The 19002-nt window shown below is 35.4% G+C and overlaps 3 protein-coding genes and 1 pseudogene across 3 annotated transcripts; 3 read left to right on the plus strand and 1 right to left on the minus strand.

Moving 5' to 3' along the window:
• Positions 1–14: 14 nt before the first annotated feature.
• On the minus strand, positions 15–977 carry LOC112091355. Its single transcript, XM_024164784.1, has 3 exons — positions 912–977; positions 292–789; positions 15–20 (listed from the first exon to the last, which is right to left on the minus strand). The coding sequence occupies exons 1-3, from the start codon at positions 975–977 to the stop codon at positions 15–17; spliced, it is 570 nt and encodes a 189-aa protein (XP_024020552.1).
• Positions 978–2141: 1164 nt separating this feature from the next.
• On the plus strand, positions 2142–4499 carry LOC21398714 (annotated as a pseudogene).
• Positions 4500–6445: 1946 nt separating this feature from the next.
• Positions 6446–8399, plus strand: LOC112091353 (xyloglucan endotransglucosylase/hydrolase 2-like). The gene is made up of 3 exons (XM_024164764.1): positions 6446–6847; positions 7374–7567; positions 7988–8399. Exons 1-3 carry the CDS (start codon positions 6536–6538, stop codon positions 8391–8393), a joined length of 912 nt encoding a protein of 303 aa, XP_024020532.1. The 5' UTR covers positions 6446–6535; the 3' UTR covers positions 8394–8399.
• Positions 8400–13513: 5114 nt separating this feature from the next.
• Positions 13514–17217, plus strand: LOC21398715 (protein SRG1). Its single transcript, XM_010096827.2, has 4 exons — positions 13514–13838; positions 14125–14372; positions 15684–16008; positions 16954–17217. Exons 1-4 carry the CDS (start codon positions 13572–13574, stop codon positions 17215–17217), a joined length of 1104 nt encoding a protein of 367 aa, XP_010095129.1. The 5' UTR covers positions 13514–13571.
• The last annotated feature ends 1785 nt before the right edge of the window (positions 17218–19002 follow it).

The following is a 19002-nucleotide window of genomic DNA, read 5'->3' on the forward strand; positions in this document are numbered from 1 at the left end:
CTATTTTGTAAAATTTACACCTATAAAAACATTGTATTTAAACCCTTACCTCGCCACTTTGCATGAGGTCGTCTATCTGTCTAACCTCGACCAATGAAACCCGGCGTGCCTCCCATTTGAGGATTCTGGGAAGACGTCCATCAACCATATTTACAAACGTGGCGCCGATGGTTGGAAATGTTTCGAATGCCCAAACCCGCGTTAAACCAATTTTTTTAAGTCTAGTAAACCAATTATGGTATTATTTACTATAAGGCCATGAAAAATTATGCATATAACTGTATGACATACCTGAAAGGCCCAAAGAAACCCGCATATTGAGTACGTTTCCTTGATGCTCTTATTACGTCCTTTCCGAACCCATTTCTGGAATTTCTCTCTCAAGTTCTTCTTCAAAGCCCGCAGAGTGCATTCAAAAGACACCCTGCCCCATGGATAGCTATTGAAGAATTCTAAATCTTCAACGTAAGACAGCCAATCCAGTGGGACGGTCTTCTTCTCGTCCCCAGATAATAATACTTGTGCTAAAAAATAAATGATAGCGATCTTTGCTTTATCGCTACCTTTTATCTTCTTCCCTGTGAGCAATTTTTTTAAATCAGCAACAAGTACTACGTGGGACTTAAAATGCTCCAACAATCTTATATTCTTCGAAGCTTTCAAGACCACGTCCGGCTTTGGAGTCTCCCCGCAGTTCAATCCAGTAATTAATGCAAATTCCCTCATTCCAAACCTAGTTGTGGTTCCATTAACCATGAACCACAACTCATGTCTCTTTTTTGTTTCTATCTACCTCAAAAGCAGATAGTGTGTCAACACTCCAAAATAGATCATATTTTCAGACATCGAAATAAAATGTCCGAAGGCAAGATTGGCATTTCCGTTTCGGGGTCTAGATTCTGCCTTATTACCTCCAAAGCCTCAATCTTTGACTTCATAGTGACTTTCACTGGGAAATGCTGCCGCATAGGATCCATGATCATCTTTAAATGTCCAATCCCAGGAAGTTCACCTATGTTGTACTTTGGGAGGTCATATTGAAAAAAAAAAAAGAAAAAACACATCAGTCAGAACCAACCAAAACGACAGAACCAACTAGAATAGACCAAGAAACAAAACAAGAATGGACTGAACCGACCATAACTCGACCGAACCGACCCAAAAAATTGACAGGAACCGACCAAAACTGAACAGAACAGACCAAAACTGACCAAAAACAACTTGAACCGATCAAGAACCGACCTAGAACCGACCAAGAACTGACTTCACCTAAAACCGACCAAAATCGACAAGAACCAACCTAGCTCGACAAGAACCGACTAAGAACCAACCACCAGAAACGACTTAAAACTGACCTAGAACCGACTGCGAACAGACCAGAACCAAAACCGACCTAGAACCGACTATGAACAGACCAATGTTGCATATATTAAGTTTTTGTTCTTGCAAAAATATATAAGAAAAGGTAAAACAAGAATATTACCTCAGCAGATTCCGTTGCCTCGTCGACAAGTGTTCGGGAAATGGCCGTTTTAGTTGAGGAAGAAGAGTTTTTTTATGATGCCATTTCAGTCTAAAAGCCACCAGTTTTTAGTCAGATTTTGGTGAGAAGGTGGTCGGTTTTTGTGGTCAGGAATTTGGTGAGTGGTCGGGGTCAGTTTTTGGTCGATTTTAGTGGGAAGGGAGGTTGGTTTTTGGTGAACGGTCGGTGTTTGGTGTGGTCAGTCGGTTGACGAGAGAGATCGGAGAGAGTGGATCGGCCGGTAAGAGAACGTCGGCAAAAGAGAGAAACAAGTGAGAGGAAAGCCGGCAGTCGGTTATGGTCGGTCGTGAGGTTGGTGACTGATCAGAGAGAAAAGCCGGCGGTCAGTGAGAGGCGATCGGAGAGAAAAACCGGCGGTCGGTCGTGAGAGAGCTCAGTCGGGTGGAGAGAAGGTCGAGCGGTCGGTTTCGGGGGGAAAAGAGGGTAGAGCGGTCGGTTTTGTGAGGAGAGAGTTTTTGAAAATGACCTATACACTTGGACTAATACGACCCATTTTTTGCCATGTAAAATACACGTCATGATTTTTTTGTTATAAAAAAAAAAAACTGACCTATTTCCTCAAATTCTGTTTTCCTCCGGTCTCTTTTATCAAATTTTCTCCTTAATTTTGCTTCTTCCGACCTCGTTATATATCCATGGCCTCCAAACCAGAAGTCAACTTCGGAAAATCCAAAATAGTGCCGAGTGTTCAGGAGCTCGCCAAACAGCCCGGCCTTACCGAGATCCCACCTCGGTATTCGCAATCATTTCAGAAATCTACACTCGTCTTCGTTGATTCCTCGACGATTCCCGTCATCGACCTCCGGCGTTTGGCCGCTGAGAATTCCGCCATGGAATCTGAACTGCAGAAACTGCACTCAGCTTGCGCAGAGTGGGGATTCTTCCAGGTACGAAGTACTTCTGTTTTCTCGGTGCTGTCAGAGTTTTTCTTGTTTTCCAAACAAAGCATGATGTCATTTGGGAAAATTAATAACGAAAGTCACTTCCATAATCCATTGAAGTTTTGCAATGCTACAGATAAAAAGTGAATCTCAGACCATGAGATTAATAGATGAGGCCCACCAGACTAATTACGTCGTGATTTTTCTAAAGTAATTTTCTTTAAAGTTTCATTATTGGTTATTAACCTGTCAGAAATTGTTATCCATATTTCTAAAGAAAAATTCCGTAACAGGTTAAGAGATAAATATCAGTAGCACATAATCTTTATATAGAAAACAATCATACAAAATCACATTAATAAAATATGAAAATTTAATAGAATTTGATGAATATTTGACGGTTAAACTTAAAATCATGTCATGTGTGTTAATTGTAGATTATAAACCATGAGATCAGTACTTCATTTCTGGACAAATTCAGGACAGAGATTGTGAACTTTTTCGAACTTCCCTACGAGGAAAAGAAGAAGCTGTGGCAGCAACCGGACAACCACGAGGGTTTTGGGCAGTTGTTTGTTGTGTCAGAGGATCAGAAGTTAGATTGGTCTGACATGTTCTATGTAACCACCTTGCCACTTAATCTAAGGAAGACTCTACTATTTGAGAAGCTCCCCACAGATCTCAGGTTTGTCTCTCACTTTATGATCAACAATTTTTACATAGGAAGTAATGGGACTTGTTACACTGAGATCTCTTATATATGTTTACCTCAGATGACGACACTCCCTTGACCAAAACATTTTACGTCAACGTCCTCGAATTTTCAGAAATTAAGAACCCTCATTTTCACTCAAACCTAATGAAAAAGCTTAGTTTGACCGTTAAATATTTCTTAAATTTCTAAAATACCGCTACATGCAATAGGGACAAAAACGACATTTTTACCATTGCTCAGTCAACAAAAATGATAGAGTGATATTTGGATACTCACAAGTCACAAACTACAACTTACACTCTAATAGTGAAAAAAAAAAATGATTATAAAAGGCAAAGATCCATGCAACAAGGAGATCGACGACTGAGATTGTTTATTATTTTGGTCTTTTCACATCCAAAGTTAACAAAGTTAGAGGGTCTTGATGTAAAAGTTTTGGTCAAAAGAGTGTCTTTATTATCTATGTAAAACTATTTTCAAACTTGGGCTTTATTGTCTGAAGAGATACCTTGGAAGCTTATTGCATGGAAATGAAAAGGCTAGCAATGGGGATTTTGGCTCACATGGCTAAAGCCTTGAAGATGGATGGTGAGGAAATGAGAGAGGTGTTTGATGATGGCGTTCAATCAATAAGGATGAATTACTATCCTCCATGTCCTCAGCCAGATACGGCTATTGGATTGACTCCACATTCTGATGCTGATGCTCTCACAATACTCTTTCAGCTCAATGAAACCGAAGGGCTGCAAATTCGGAAGGATGGAAGATGGGTTCCCGTTAGGCCGCTTCCGAATGCTTTTGTTGTCAACATTGGAGACATCATGGAGGTACTAGTGTTATACTTCAAGTATAATAAGCCATCAATTGTTTAAAAATAGGCTTATGATGGAAGTGTTGGAAATTGATTTTGATCGATAGCATAAACAAGAATCTAGCATACAGAACACAACAGAGCACATTTGTTTTTCTTCATTTTATTTTTATGTCAGGTCATGAGCTAAAATTGTATGTAAACAAATGTACGGAATAGAAACTAAGGATAAAGTTAAAAAAATCTGGGAACTTTGTTTCAATCTGAAGTACAGAGTTTGGTCCTGCAGATTGTGAGCAATGGCATCTACAAGAGCGTCGAGCAATGGTGAACTCATCAAAAGAGAGGCTATCCGTTGCTACGTTTTATAGTTCCAAGCTAGACTCAGAATTGGGACCCGCTCGGAGCATAATTGGGCCACAGATTCCGGCACTCTTTCGACGAGTCCCATTGGAGAAGTACTTCAAGGAGTTCTTTGCTCGAAAACTCAGTGGCAAGTCATACCTTGATTTCATGAGAATCCATATAGGAGAAAGCCAAGTTCAATGAACATCTCAACTGATTTTTTTTTTTTTTTTAATAAAAATGAAAACTTTAGAATTAAGCATTGCTAAGCACATTAGACATCACTTTCAAAAATTGTTTTGTTTTTTTTTTTTTTTGTTGTTTCTAAATATATATAATATAAAGATAAGGGAGAGGTTACCGAGCAAGACTTTAGTGAGTTTTTGTCCCTAATATAAATAGTCTTTGTTGTAGCAGATACTATTTCTGTTTTAGTGACTAAGATTGAAAAGGGAAAAGTGAAAGGAGATTAGTAAAAGGATTTTAGTATCTATAGTTCTTTGGCAGGAGAGAAAAGAGGAGAATTTGAGTGGTGTTTTAAAAGTCTTCAAACAATCCCAGTTTTAACATGCGAAATCTACCCAATAGGAGTGATCCTTCCCTTTCTCACTATTATCCTCATTTATGATTAAAGAAAAAAGAAAGAAAACCTTCCTTTACTTTTGATTTTCTCTCTCTCTCTTACCAAATAGAGCCTTATAAACAACAGTGTAGAACAGTAAAAGTAGAGCATCAAGAACATTAAAGAAAGCGCAGAGCAGTTCACAAAATCAATTTAACAAATACACCAAACATATTTGCTTCACATCACTCAAACAGAATCTATGTTTTTTTTACCTTGTCTAGTAGGCCATCTTACTGGTAGAACTAGTTTCTAACTATTAGATCTAGTTAAAATCACATTAGATTAAAAAAAATACGTAAAAAATATAATTTTTGATACAAATCTAACACCTTAAAAAAATACCGATAATTTATTTTTTCCGTCCTACTAAAGAAACTTTCCTCTTTTTTTTTTGTTCTTATTTATTTTGGAGAAGATAAGAGTACACATGTAGAATGCTTTATACTCGAATATGTAGAATTAAATGGACCAAAAAAAAAAAAAAAAAGAATTGCCTCCTTTGATTAGAAACACTGCAATTTTCACGTGTAATCTCGTATTTCTCGATATCACTTTCCCCAATTCTCAAGTCGCCTTGTAATTCCTTTCTAAGCTAAGCCTAAAACTAAAAGCATATCATAATTCTTTCTCCAAGAAAGCACAGCTAAACTATGTGCAAATGCGTCTCTAATATGCGCTGGATAAGCGCTTAGTTCTTATGGGTTAAGGGACAAAACCAAAGATCCTGCTAAATTAATCCCCTTCTTTTGGGACACGCCAATTAATATCGCTACAAAATAGAAAGTGTTCTCGTCAAAGATTAGAACAATACTAAAGAGTACCCGTGGTGCTAACACCACAAACGTCCAATCGAATATGCATTCCACAGCATGAGGCTGATAAATGAGATCACGTTCTATTAATTGCGGTGCTCTAAATATTTAATCAGAGATTAATTTTCCTCCTTTAGTTACCGCAATAGACTTACATACATAATTCTATTATTATAAGTAGATACACTATCATATATCAATAATCAACAAGAAAAAAAAAATCACTATTCGACTTTATTGACAGTATGAACATGACAACCCCACGTAAATATAAACATAAACTCGGCAAATCGCTCATGTTAAACAATTGTAAACTATTTAACCGATTCAATAAAAGCTCGTAACATGTATTACAATCAGGCCAGAAAGTTCCAAAAATAGAGGGTCCTATTACAATGCATGGTCCATGGATTGAAAAAAAAAAAAAAAAAAAAAAAAAAAAAAAAAAAAACAAAGCGGTGGGTCCCACACCTTATACGGTGCCGAAATTTAGTCAAAACCCAAAAAAGAGTAGAAGTTTTCTGGTGATGTATATAACTTGGAACGGGCACTATACATCCAAGTGTCTAACCCACACACACAACAGTTTCAAAGCTTTATAATATCTGCCAACACACAGCTTCCAGACAAAGCTTCTGAGTTATATCCTTCCCATTTACAGCTCATTCCTCACTGTTTCTTCAATAACTTCTTTATCTTTCATCGTGTATATATGTGTGTGTGTGTATTTGTCTTTACAACATTACGGTAATATTACCACTTCATTACCAGCCATATGATCAGAAGAGATATAGCTAGTAGAGATGAGAAACTTGCAGGGTTCAAGTAGGGTTTTTTGGAGAATGGCATTATTAATGGTTTTGGTGTTTTTCTTAGTGGGTTTTTGTTCTTATAACTTGAAGGCTGCTTTGGCGGGTGATTTGGGTCAGGAATTTGATTTGGTGTGGGGCGCTAGGCGAGCCAAAATACTCGACGGCGGGAGGCTTCTCACGCTTTCACTCGACCAGGCCTCCGGCTCAGGCTTCATCTCTAAGAAACAGTATCTCTTTGGAAGGATTGACATGCAGCTTAAGCTTGTACCTGGAAATTCTGCCGGCACCGTTACGGCTTATTATGTAGGTGTCATTTCTTTGATTAGTTCAAATTATAACTCAGAGTTTTTTTACAATATTTTTTTAATAAAAATTCAAATTTAACTCTACTACACTGTTTTTCTTTAAATAAATTCATTTTTTAACCTAAATTCTTAACTCTTCCAACAAGGCCTAAATTCATTTATCCTTTTCACTAACTTTTAAGCCATTAAAGGTCATCAACTCATGCTCTGAACTCCTGCTCTAATATCAATTCTTTTAAGACTTTAATAGTTAGAAAGTGAACCAATAATAATTTTTACAATAATATAGTAGTGGTTGTAAGTATAGCCCATTGGTAAGTTTACAAATAATTATGTTTTGAAGCGTAGAGTTCAAATCTAAAAAATAAAAAGAAACAAAAATATAATTAAAGAGAAGATATAGAGTTGCTCTAATATTATATGATAATGTACTTTTGATTTTATTTTATTTTTCCATTTAAGCTTCATTTTTTTTTAATATTTAGGCTAAGTATTATTGAGCGGTTGTGATTATTTTTCCGCAGCTATCTTCGCAAGGACCAAATCGTGATGAGATTGATTTTGAGTTCTTGGGAAATGTCACTGGGGAGCCGTACATTGTCCACACTAATGTGTACACGCAGGGAAAAGGGGAGAGGGAGCAACAATTTTACCTTTGGTTTGACCCCACCAAGAATTTTCACACCTACTCTATTGTTTGGAATCCCCAACGCATCATGTAAGATGCTACTCCGACAATACCCTGTAATTGGAGAATACTGAATATACGAAGTTATATGTTTCATATATTTTCATATACACATATATAGAACTAAATATACAGTTCTATGTACATTAAAACATTTCATTTGAAGAAAAAAGAAAAAAACTGAATATAAAATATATATTTTCTGAAAAAAAAAACTTGATTAAGTGAACCATTTGTTGAACCAAATGAGAGGTTGGTGCCAACACATACTAATGCTAAACAATTTGAACATAGACAAAAGTATCTCATATATATATATATATATATATACATATAGATATATATTAAAATATAAATAAAGTTGGCCTTTTTCTTTTCTTTTTGTTTTTTTTTTTCTTTTTTTCCCTAGTCACTATCTCAACATCTTAACATGGATTTGTGTGGCTACAGGTTCTTAGTGGACAACATTCCCATAAGAGTATTCACCAACGAGGAAAGATTTGGTGTCCCATTCCCTAACAAGCAGCCTATGAAGCTCTACTCAAGCATTTGGAATGCAGACCAATGGGCAACAAGAGGAGGGCTAGTGAAAACCGATTGGTCCAACGCTCCTTTCACGGCCTTCTACCGGAACTTCAACGCCGACGCCTGCGTCCCATCGGCAGCCTCGTCGTGCGCCTCAAAATCGACCCCAGCGTCGACGAACCGAGCAAGTTGGCAGACTCAAGGGCTCGATCCGAACAGCCGTAGAAGGCTCAGGTGGGTGCAGAAGTACTACATGATATACAACTATTGCACTGACCTTAAGCGGTTCCCTCAGGGTCGCCCAAGGGAGTGCCGTCGTTTGAGGTTCTAGGGAAAAAAAAATGAAACTCATTTCTCTGTGTGTTATATATGTATGGTTTTGTTTGTATAAATAGTCAATGCATGTTAATTGTGCTTGTTTGTTTGTTTATATATTTTTCATATATTGTAACAAGCAATTACATTAAAGCGTATATATATATATACGCACGTGTCTTCAATTGTTAATAGGAACCCATTAAATCTAAAAATTTAGTGTGCGTCATAATAACAATCCAATTGATCAACTATCTAATTAACTAAAACAGTGAATTAATATTGTACGGCTAAAATAATAATACTTATTAATAGATAAATATTAGAGTAATCATTTAAATCACACACTGTGTGTGTATGATCTCTAATTGTGAGAGGTTAGACGTATTTGATTGCTATTAATTACTAGATGATTAATGTGCAATTGGGTGCAACTTGACTTGTGGACACCTTGAAAATTCTATTTGTTGGAGTTCTTGGTTTGGACCCCTCGAGTGTTTTCTTTCCTTTTATATATAATAGGAGATATGAGATTTTTATAGAATATTACCTACGTGTAATTAAAATGGGCATGAATTGAAGTTAGTATGTTTCGGAATAGGTAGAATTCAAAGTACGAAATTGGAGTCAAAATAAGTTATTTATTTAGTGACAAAATCTAAAATCAATTATTCCAAGTCTCATTCATGTATTTACTTACACTTAGAATCAAGATGAACATGTGTAAAAATATTAATATATCCTTTAAGTAGATTTTATATTTTTAATTAAAAAAATAAATTGTGTACTTATTATGTTAAAACTAATCATAATTAAAATATTTTTTTTATAATAATAGTGTGATAAAATAATAAAAATAATTTGAATAATTATTTAAAAAGTAAATATAAATTGTGAAAATTTGAATAATGTAAATAAAAATTAAAAATAAAGTGATAAAAATTAAAATAGATTATTAATTTTAATAAACAAATAAATACGTAGTTATTGTATTAAATGTAACAATAAATAGGCTAATATTATATATTAAGCAAATAAAACAAGAAATATAAGTTGTAATTATTATTTTTTTAATTTTATATTTATAAGCAAACTAGTGTAAGATAATAATTTCATGTTAATATCATGAATGAGAGTTTCAGGAAATTAGGATAATTAGTATTAGCAAACTAGAGTAATTATAAGCTGTAATTATTGTTTTTTAATTTTATTTTTAATTTTATATTTTTATAAGCAAACTAGGATAAGAAAATAGTTTCATGCTAATATTAGGATATGAGTTTTAGGAGATATGGGATTGCCAATTATATCATTACTTAATCTTATATTTGAGTGCGGCCCACCAATTTCACTCCCATTTTAAGATAAAAAAAACATGTAAACATGAGATTAATTTTCATAATTTCTTATTCTTATTCTCCAATCCTAATAAGTCAACATCCGTGCCTTTCAAACTTAACCCCCACGGCTATTTTAAGCCAAGGGAATATCAGAAAATGCAGATGAGATCATTATATGTAAAGGTCTATAATTAGAGCTAAAGAGACCCATTGAAGGGTTACGCACTATTCTGTTGTAGAAGGAAAAACTTGTAATCTAAGAAAAGATTAGTGCATCCACAAGTAGACTAGGCCAAGAAATCTTACCGAACTACTATAAATCCTTGTCTTCTTCACATTATTTAATTGTTTTAATCTCTAATTAATCCGTGAGTGTTACGGTGAGAATTTCCAGAGAAATAATTACGAGTTGTCGGAAAAACACCGTCAACACTATTCTCATTCTCCAATCCTAATAAGTCAACATCTGTGCCTTTCAAACTTAACTCCCACGGCTATTTTCTTTGGTTAAGCCAAGGGAACATCGAAACTTGAACAACTATACAACTCCGAGACCAAACAAGCCAAACGGCAAAAGAGAAACCATATATTCCGAAAGCGTGAATCAAGAAAATTAAACATATCAAAACTATTATTATTTACAATTAAACGGGGATGTAGGATGACTAAGAGAAGCGTCTTACAAAGAAAACTGTAATTAAGTAGCAAGTTTGTGAAGTGTAACAACCTCTCTAAAGCACATGGACGCGTGAGGACTTTTATAGGAATTGAAGCTTCTAGAATTAACTCTCTTGATATAGGCAAGAAAGGAGCCATTGGGCTGTGTGGGTGGGCCTTTGGGTTACCCAAGTTAAGATGATGGGTCTCTTAGCACCCGTTTAGTTCGTTGATTCGAGTTTTAAATTTGAGTTAAAGTGTAATTTTATGTGTAAAAAAATTAAATGTGATTGTTTCTGAGAACTTTTTACTGTAGCAAAACTTAAATTCTAAACTCGAATGCCCGTTTAGTTCGTTGATTCGAGTTTTAAATTTGAGTTAAAGTGTAATTTTATGTGTAAAAAAATTAAATGTGATTATTTCTGAGAACTTTTTACTGTAGCAAAACTTAAATTCTAAACTCGAATCGGTGAAATAAACGGGGCCTTAATTTATTTCTCTCACACTCATTTATCTTGATTGGTTCGTCCAAAGATAAGTTGGCCCATGTACCCATCAAATCACGACCAATGAATGTTCTTTAAGCATGGTTTGGGTACACGAAGGAAGTCCATTTGTGTCATGAGATAGAATGATAAGCTTGAAGTGTAGGAAATGTCTCGTACCAAAATGAGTTATAATTCCTTATGACACACAAAACCACGACGAACAGATAATCTTCGAGCACGGCTTGAGTCAACAAACAAAACTCATTCAAATCATGGGCCTGAGTGATGGGCTTACACCTTAGGAAATGCCATGTGCAAAAACGGATATCAAATTATCAATACCTTTAAAGAAAGATAAAAGCGAACATGCTGCGAAAAAGAAAAATATAAATAGAAAGAAAAAGGCTGCAAGCAAGCAAAAAGGCAACAAATATCATCTTTGAAAACTTAAATAAAATAAAAGGAAAGGCAACAATATTTGTGTCATCAATACACCAAAAAGGTAGTGAAATCACTCTTAAAAAATGCATATAGAGGGTAAAATCTATGATTGATGAAATCAATAGCCAATGGTTGAATTATTAATAAGAGGATTGATCATGAGAACGAGAGGTTAGTAAACTTGAGGTAAAGCAAAGTAATAAAAGAAGCGCAGTAATTTATAGAGGTTCGCTCGTTTATGAGAGTTACGTCCTTTATCAGCTCCAATAATTTCATTATTTACGTTGAAAAGCATTATAATGGGTTAATAAGAGAAGAATGAGATGAGAGAGAAAGAAAAATGCAATAAAATACAAAGAATATAATGGGGATTTGCTAGAAGTGAGCGTGAGTTCATAAGTGTGAGAAAAATAGATGCCTGAAAATGCTTGAATTTCTTATATTTATAATTTATGACGTTCTACAAGTTGTTTCCTGTTTTTTTGGACGATGTGACCTTTAATTTGTGATCTTAATTTCCTTTTTCAGCGATATTTGACTTTGTTTTGTAGATTCTCTGACGTAGGAAGTCTTTTGGAAAATAACAGCAAAACAACACAAAACAACGATGGACTAACAACAACATAATGGAGTAAAGCTAGCTCCTACATATCATTCTCCTTCTCGTTGACGAGTTGAACGTGGTTTATTGCACATTACGAGTTGATTATCTTCTTTATTGCAAGATTGTTGTAGATTTAGTTTCCTTATTTGGGAAGCAATTAATCTCACTCAAAGGGCGCTAAGTCCTTTTTACTTCTTAATTCCTCTAACATGACTGGCTGATTTATTTCATTTTATGGGTGGTTTGGTTGTCGATTCCTATTTTAGGTATATGAAGGATATCCTCTCGTTACTTATTGTCCAAAGCTGAATATTGAATCGTAGGATCTACTGGTAGAGTTAGCTCTCTGATGAGTCGATTTAGTTTGTCTGGGGAATTACAGTGACTCGTTTAGTGATTTACTGAAGTTTAAGGAGTTGTTTAGTTGGGGGATTCGTACCCCGATTCGAATCATGGTTCGTGGTTCGTTACAGTGTTTTCTCTCACAAAAAATACACGTAAATCGAAAATAATTCTAATATCATGATTCTAATCTATGAACTAAAGGTCTCCTAAGTTATCACGTGTACGGTGAAAGATAAATTACGAAATTTGACCTTAATATTAATGACAAGACGATTGTGCCGAACATATTAATAAAAACTAGACCTTGTAACATAGATCCAGATGATACGGCGGCGAATACTGATGACTCCAATATTTTTCTTTAAATAAGATATTGATTTTTTTTTTCCTTTGGGTACCAAGATTCAGTTTCCAAAGCACAGTCTCTCTCTTGGCTCCCTTACGCAATGAGCTAACCAAGTAAAATTAAGGAAGATTGTGACAAAATTAAAATTAACTATCGCTGTAGTGGATCTGTAATATTTTGTCGGTGAGGCACTATAAAGTTAATATTTTATTAAACAAGGACATGGTTATTAATATCAGTAATTAAATGGAAGTATAATTATAATTTTTCATAAATATGTTGGAGCAAAACTAAAATATTATAACATATTTGTATTAAAAAAAAATTAAAATTTTAAAAATATAACTAGTTAGTTGGGCACGTGCCCGCTCAACTACTAGCACCTGCGCCAGCCCAACCATTTCAGCCAATATCTTCCACTTTTTTTTTTTTTTTTTTTTTTTTTTTGAGAATATCAATATCTTCCCCTTGAGTGCCACGTAATGCGACAAAATATTGTATGTTGCTCAGAAAAAGATGACGTGGAACAATTTAGACCCTCGACCGGGTAGTACGGTCATGACTTACATTTATCATATATATCATTATATTATAAACCAAGTAGCAGGTACGGTCAATATCAACGGCGCCCACTAATAAAGAAGTGACGAAGAAATTATTGGAAGAAGATTTATAAATAAGGAAAGTCAACGTTCATCACATTGGAAGAAGATTTAAAAACAAGTAAAGTCAACGTTCATCAAAATCATAATTATAGGAGATTGTATTTCCAGCAATATTTTGTATTTTTATTCAAATGTTTTGTATTTTTAGTTAGTTAATTATTTACTCTTTCTATAGTTGTCAAACACAGTATATATATATATATATATATATAAATGTACATGTTTTTCGTCAATGAATTTTGGCCAAGCCATTCACAAAATTCCTTTCTCTGTAGATAATAAATTGGAGTTAATTAAGCTAATTAGCTATGGCCGAAGCGACCTCAATAGCAAAGCTGGGGGGATCTCTTGCAGTTCCTTCAGTTCAGGAGTTAGCGAAGGAGACAACAACACTGAAAGCTGTCCCAGAACGATATGTGCGTCGTGATCAAGACCCGACTTTCATACCCAATATCACTTCTTTGCCACAAGTTCCTGTTATCGACATGAACAACTTACTTTCTTTGGAAAAAGATGTCCTCCAATCGGAGCTTCAAAAGCTTCATCTTGCTTCCAAGGAATGGGGCTTCTTCCAGGTACATATATATAATATATACTTGTGGATGATTTTCTTTTTTTTTTTTTTTTAAATAAATGACGAGAGAAGTAACCGATATCAATGGCAACTTGCACATCTCAATCCGGTATATATCGTATAATGTATCTATAATCTCTGTTCTGAACAGTGATCAATTTTAGCGCTATACTCCTAAATTCATGAGTACTAGATCATTAGTCTTTTTTAATGACATTTTAATTTATGGATGGTGATCATATATTTACGTATACATATATATATGTATATGTATCATATGGTGGCAGTTGATAAATCATGGAGTGAGTTCTTTGGTGGTGGAGGGTGTGAAGACAGGGATTAAAGAATTGTTCAACCTCCCAATGGAAGAGAAAAAGAAGTTTTGGCAACAACCAGGCGACATGGAGGGTTTTGGACAAGCCTTCGTTGTCTCTGATGACCAAAAACTTGATTGGGCAGACACCTTCCACTTGTTCACCCTGCCAAAACATTTCAGGAAACCCCACTTATTGGCCAAATTTCATCCCCAATTCAGGTCTCTCTCTCTCCCTCTTAGTTACAAGTAATCCGCGCCTTTATTATCTATGCCTTTTTATTATCCTTATACATCGTATGAGGATTAGGGCTTCATTTTTAATTGTTAGATATGTATTCGATTCTTTTAATTTTGCACGCGTTTCATTTTGACTAGATTTAAGGTTCAGAAACATATTGCTATTCCCTGTTTAAAAATTTACAATTTGGCAACATAATGTCTGATTATCTACTCTTTGCCTAAAACTCTTTGGTCTAATGGCATGGGAGGGGTGTTGGAAAGGGCTTTGGATGGGGGTTGTGGGTTTGATCCCACATGTAACTTTTATTTCTTATTTACAGGATGGCATATGGTATAGCACTTGTGTTTTATTTTCAAAAAAAAAAAATGAAATAAATAACTAATATTTTGTGATGGGCAATGATGTTGAGAGAAAAAGAAAAAAAAAATGGAAAACTTAGACATTATAGAACAATAGAGGTTCGTGAACCACAGAGTATAAGTTTGATAAAAGGTTTTTAAAAGCATTAATGCGTGCTATTAATTTGTATGCATTGTTACACTTTCATTCGAAGTCGTTTTTTTAAAAGGGAAATTCAAAATTTTACAAAGCATGTCAAAGAAAACCACCAAGGTCGCTTTTGGTACTTTCCCTTCAAATTAGGGATTAAAAGAGAAATAAATATGATCATTAAACTTGGTACTCCACATAATTATGTTCATACTTCATAAGGAGTTCGATATCTAAAATTAAGGGCTTGTTTTTTTGGAGTTTAACTTGAGTATAATTCTTGAGTTGAATTTGAGTTATAATTTGAGTTGAACTTGTAACTTGAGTTTGAGTTTGGTTGTGTACATTTGAGTTATGGTTTGAGATAAGAATATTTTTGAGTTTGTGTTTGAGTTAGTCAAAACTTGAATTTGTATTTAGATAGTATTTTAATAAAAACTCAATGCTGATGAAGAATTTTAATAGGGTATATGGGTCGGGTTTTATTCATCTTTTCGTTGTCAACGCATAGAAAAAAAATCATCTCAATCAGAATTAAAACGAAAAAGTTATAGCATTTTTAAGAATAGAAAAAATACTGTTCATTAATTTGAGTTCGAGTTTCTGAACTCAAGTTGAAGGGGAAACTTAAACTCGAGTTTTAGTCCTAAACTCGAGTTTGAACTTGAGTTTAAACTTAAAAGAACGTGAACTCGAATAAAGTTGTAACTCGAGTTGCCTTTGTTTGAGTTTTTCACTCAAAAGAACAAGCCCAAGATTCAATTGCAAATTGCATATACTTTTCTATATTTGATTTGCAGATATTCCATAGAAACTTACTCAGCCGAGCTAGAAAAAATCGCAAACACAATCCTTGACCTAATGGCAAAGGCTCTAAAAATGGAACCTCATGAAATGAGGGAGCTATTTGATAATGGCGGGCAGACTTTGAGGATGAACTACTACCCTCCATGTCCACAAGCGGATCTTGTGATCGGCCTCAACCCGCATTCCGATGCCACCGGCCTCACCATCCTCCTCCAGATCAATGAAACCGAAGGCCTCCAGATTAGAAAGGACGGGATGTGGATTCCTGTTAAACCGCTCCCTAATGCTTTCATTGTCAACGTTGGAGACATTTTAGAGGTTAGTGCAATATTCATATTCATGTGAGAAAACGTCAACTCTCTTTCCTCAAAAAACATATATATATATATGTATATATGTATATGTGTGTGTGTCAACATTAGGCAATTTTGTCAAAAACGAAGGCTTGAACAATTGCTTCTACAAGTGTTCGAATCGGCTAGGAGATATTTATTAGGTCACACTTTGCTGCTATAGAAAAGTTTAATATTGTACATCAGTAATACTGAGTATTTTTAATACTAATTAACCGGCACTCGTGGTGGATATTTAAATGTATAAATTATAAAATATTCAGGAAGCTATCTGGCACCAAAACGCCACTCAAATATAGGCACTTAAAAAAGAGAGAAAATACAAAGTAATCTTAAAAAGTAAAGAAAAACACGAAAAAGCAGAGCAATAAAAGCTCCCTATTAAAAAAAAAGACAAAAATAAAGTAAAAAACGCTTAAAAATCAAAATTTGATACAAACAAGTAAATCAGCGAATGATTCATATAATATGGCTAGCGGGTCCACTACGTAGTGCATGAAGAAGAATGAGATTCATTCCCGTGGGGAAGCATAGGAGTACTGATGCATGAATGCAACAAAACCTAAAGTAGTTTTCAAGTAATATTTATTTAGGTCTTTCTCTAATAGGATCTTTCTAAAAAGAAAAAGTCTGTTTCTGACCTTTTAATCTAATTTAATTCAAAATAATATTTACTAAAAAATGTAAAATAAATAGTTTTATACAGATTTAACGACTGAAAAAATAATTTTTTAAGTTGTTTATTTTTTCAATACCTACCTGTGAAATCTCCTATTTATTTACTGAAACAAAAATGCCAATCATGATTACAATATTAGGTTTGAACTTTGATATCTCTACAAATGGTAGTTATTGCTAAAAGGGGTATCATTCTTATATATGTGGCTAAATGGTTGTGATTTTATTGCAGATTCTGACGAATGGGATATACCGTAGCATTGAGCACCGTGCTACAGTAAACATAGGAAAGGAACGGCTCTCATTGGCCACATTTTACAACCCCAAAATAGATGGAGAAGTGGGTCCCGCACCAAGCCTTATAACTCCGCAAACTCCACCATTGTTCAGAAGAATTGGCGTTGCAGATTACTTCAAGGGATATTTTTCACGTGAACTCAGCGGTAAATCATACGTCGATGTGATGAGGATCAATAATGACGAAAATAAAGTCTAATTAGTTACCAGATACATTCAAAAGTTTATACGTACTTTGGTGTGCTTGTGGTAAGTCAGTAGTATACTGACTTGCAGTAGTAATATGTTATTTTATAAATGAAAGTAGAAAGTACTTCTTCATTTTAAACACATTATACTTAGTTGGACCAATTCAATTAAGTGATATTTACTTCAAAAGAAAGCTCAGCGGAAGCAGAGTTGCTTCTCCGGGTCTCACGGCGGTCTCCTTGATGGCGACGGATCAGTCAAGCAGTGATTGTGGCGTTTTGCCTACTTGGATGGGGAATGATGCCGCCATTTGTAGGGCTTTTCGTCCTTTGATGGCGTTGCTCCTTTAGAGGCTTAGCAACCTATTGCTGACGGCAGTGCTGTAGGGGTGCCAAAATCTCACTGGGTGTCTCGACGGTAATGATGGCGGCATGGTTGATTCCAGCGTTGTAGTCTTCAATGGGTCTGTAGTGCTGGGGTTTTGTCGCGGTTGTGCCGTCTGCGGCATCTGATCTATGGAGGGCTCGTGTGGCTTGGTGGCCGTGTACGCATAGGAATCACCCTTGCTCCTTTGCTGTGGTTGCGGCCCTCTGCTTCTGCCTGCTCCGGTCTTTGCTCGGTGGATTGTTTGTAGTTCGTTTGGGTTTGGCGCGAGGCCGAGACCTCCCATCATTTTAGTTTTTTTTTTTTTTGGTTTTTCAATAATGACATGTTTTGTTATCCGCCTATTTGGATATGTTTTTATTTTGTTTGTCCTTGATTGTTGATTGTAATGAGGGAGGTGGTCTCTCCAACTTTTAGTGTGTCCAATGAACAATCCATAAAAGTTCACTCTTTGTGGTATATATTATCTGGTTGTATAGTTGGTGGCCTCTGTGCTACATTGTCGTGACCCATAACTGATCATATGTTTTCTTCGATTTTCAGGATCTTATTAAAAAATCGTCATGTGTGCTCTATTCTTAGTATGTCAAGGTGCTTCCTGTGTTACGTTTTACCCACAATGCATGATTAGATGGTTGATAACTTGATTTATTATTAGTACCATTCTTTGTTATTTTGCTTGTTCTTGGTACTTGCACATGTGTTTTATGGTGTTTTTGTCTCACTTTTGTAGATTTTAGCAAAAGTGGAATATTTGGTCTCAAGAGAAAGAAAAGTGCAAAAAAAAAAACAAAAAATAAAAACCACGTTGTTTCGACCGCCACAGCGCATCTTGACCTCGCTACAGCGCCAAAACCAGAGGCAAGGAAGTTACAGGACACAATGCATCCTGAGCTGCTGCAGCGCACCTCAGCCGACTAGGACAGGGGCTGCAGCGCAAATTATTCCCGTTGCAGCGCCCGCGACTGTGCTGCTAGGGTTTCTAGAGAATAGTAGCAGCACTGCAGCGTACAAGACTCCGCTGCAGCGCTCAGACACGTGTTGCTTAGTTTTTAGAGCAGAAATGAGCTGTTTTGCAGGGATATAAAAGGAAAAGAAAGGAACAGAGAGGGGAGATGATTTTCAAACAGAAAAACCAGAACGCAATAGAAGAAAATACTAAGAATTGAAGGCTTGCTTGAAGAACTAAGGAGGGATTGAAGATTGTGGAGATCTACTGGCATCTAGTTCTACATTCTCTCTTTCTCTCTTTATCTTATTTAGCTTTCGATTTTGAGTTACTTTCTTGGATTTGTGATTGAGTGATGGATTGGGATTTTGGTTCATTTATCCATTTAGTTGAGGAATTTTTGTTGTCTTTCTCCAGCTAAACCCTTAAGCTAGGGGGTTATGATGTAGCTTGATATTGACT

The sequence above is a fragment of the Morus notabilis genome, unplaced genomic scaffold (assembly GCF_000414095.1).
Source record: "Morus notabilis unplaced genomic scaffold, ASM41409v2 Scaffold1187, whole genome shotgun sequence".
Classification (NCBI taxonomy): Eukaryota; Viridiplantae; Streptophyta; class Magnoliopsida; order Rosales; family Moraceae; genus Morus; species Morus notabilis.

Bases quoted from the DNA above. Each gene is read 5' to 3' on its own strand.
- LOC112091355 (XM_024164784.1), bottom strand. From the start codon at position 977: ATGGATCCTATGCGGCAGCATTTCCCAGTGAAAGTCACTATGAAGTCA. The intron at 790-911 runs GTAATAAGGCAG...CTTTTGAGGTAG, and splicing joins CAAAGATTGAGGCTTTGGAG to ATAGAAACAAAAAAGAGACA.
- LOC112091353 (XM_024164764.1), top strand. From the start codon at position 6,536: ATGAGAAACTTGCAGGGTTCAAGTAGGGTTTTTTGGAGAATGGCATTA. The intron at 6,848-7,373 runs GTAGGTGTCATT...ATTTTTCCGCAG, and splicing joins GCACCGTTACGGCTTATTAT to CTATCTTCGCAAGGACCAAA. The intron at 7,568-7,987 runs GTAAGATGCTAC...GTGTGGCTACAG, and splicing joins TGGAATCCCCAACGCATCAT to GTTCTTAGTGGACAACATTC.
- LOC21398715 (XM_010096827.2), top strand. From the start codon at position 13,572: ATGGCCGAAGCGACCTCAATAGCAAAGCTGGGGGGATCTCTTGCAGTT. The intron at 14,373-15,683 runs GTCTCTCTCTCT...TTTGATTTGCAG, and splicing joins AAATTTCATCCCCAATTCAG to ATATTCCATAGAAACTTACT. The intron at 16,009-16,953 runs GTTAGTGCAATA...ATTTTATTGCAG, and splicing joins ACGTTGGAGACATTTTAGAG to ATTCTGACGAATGGGATATA.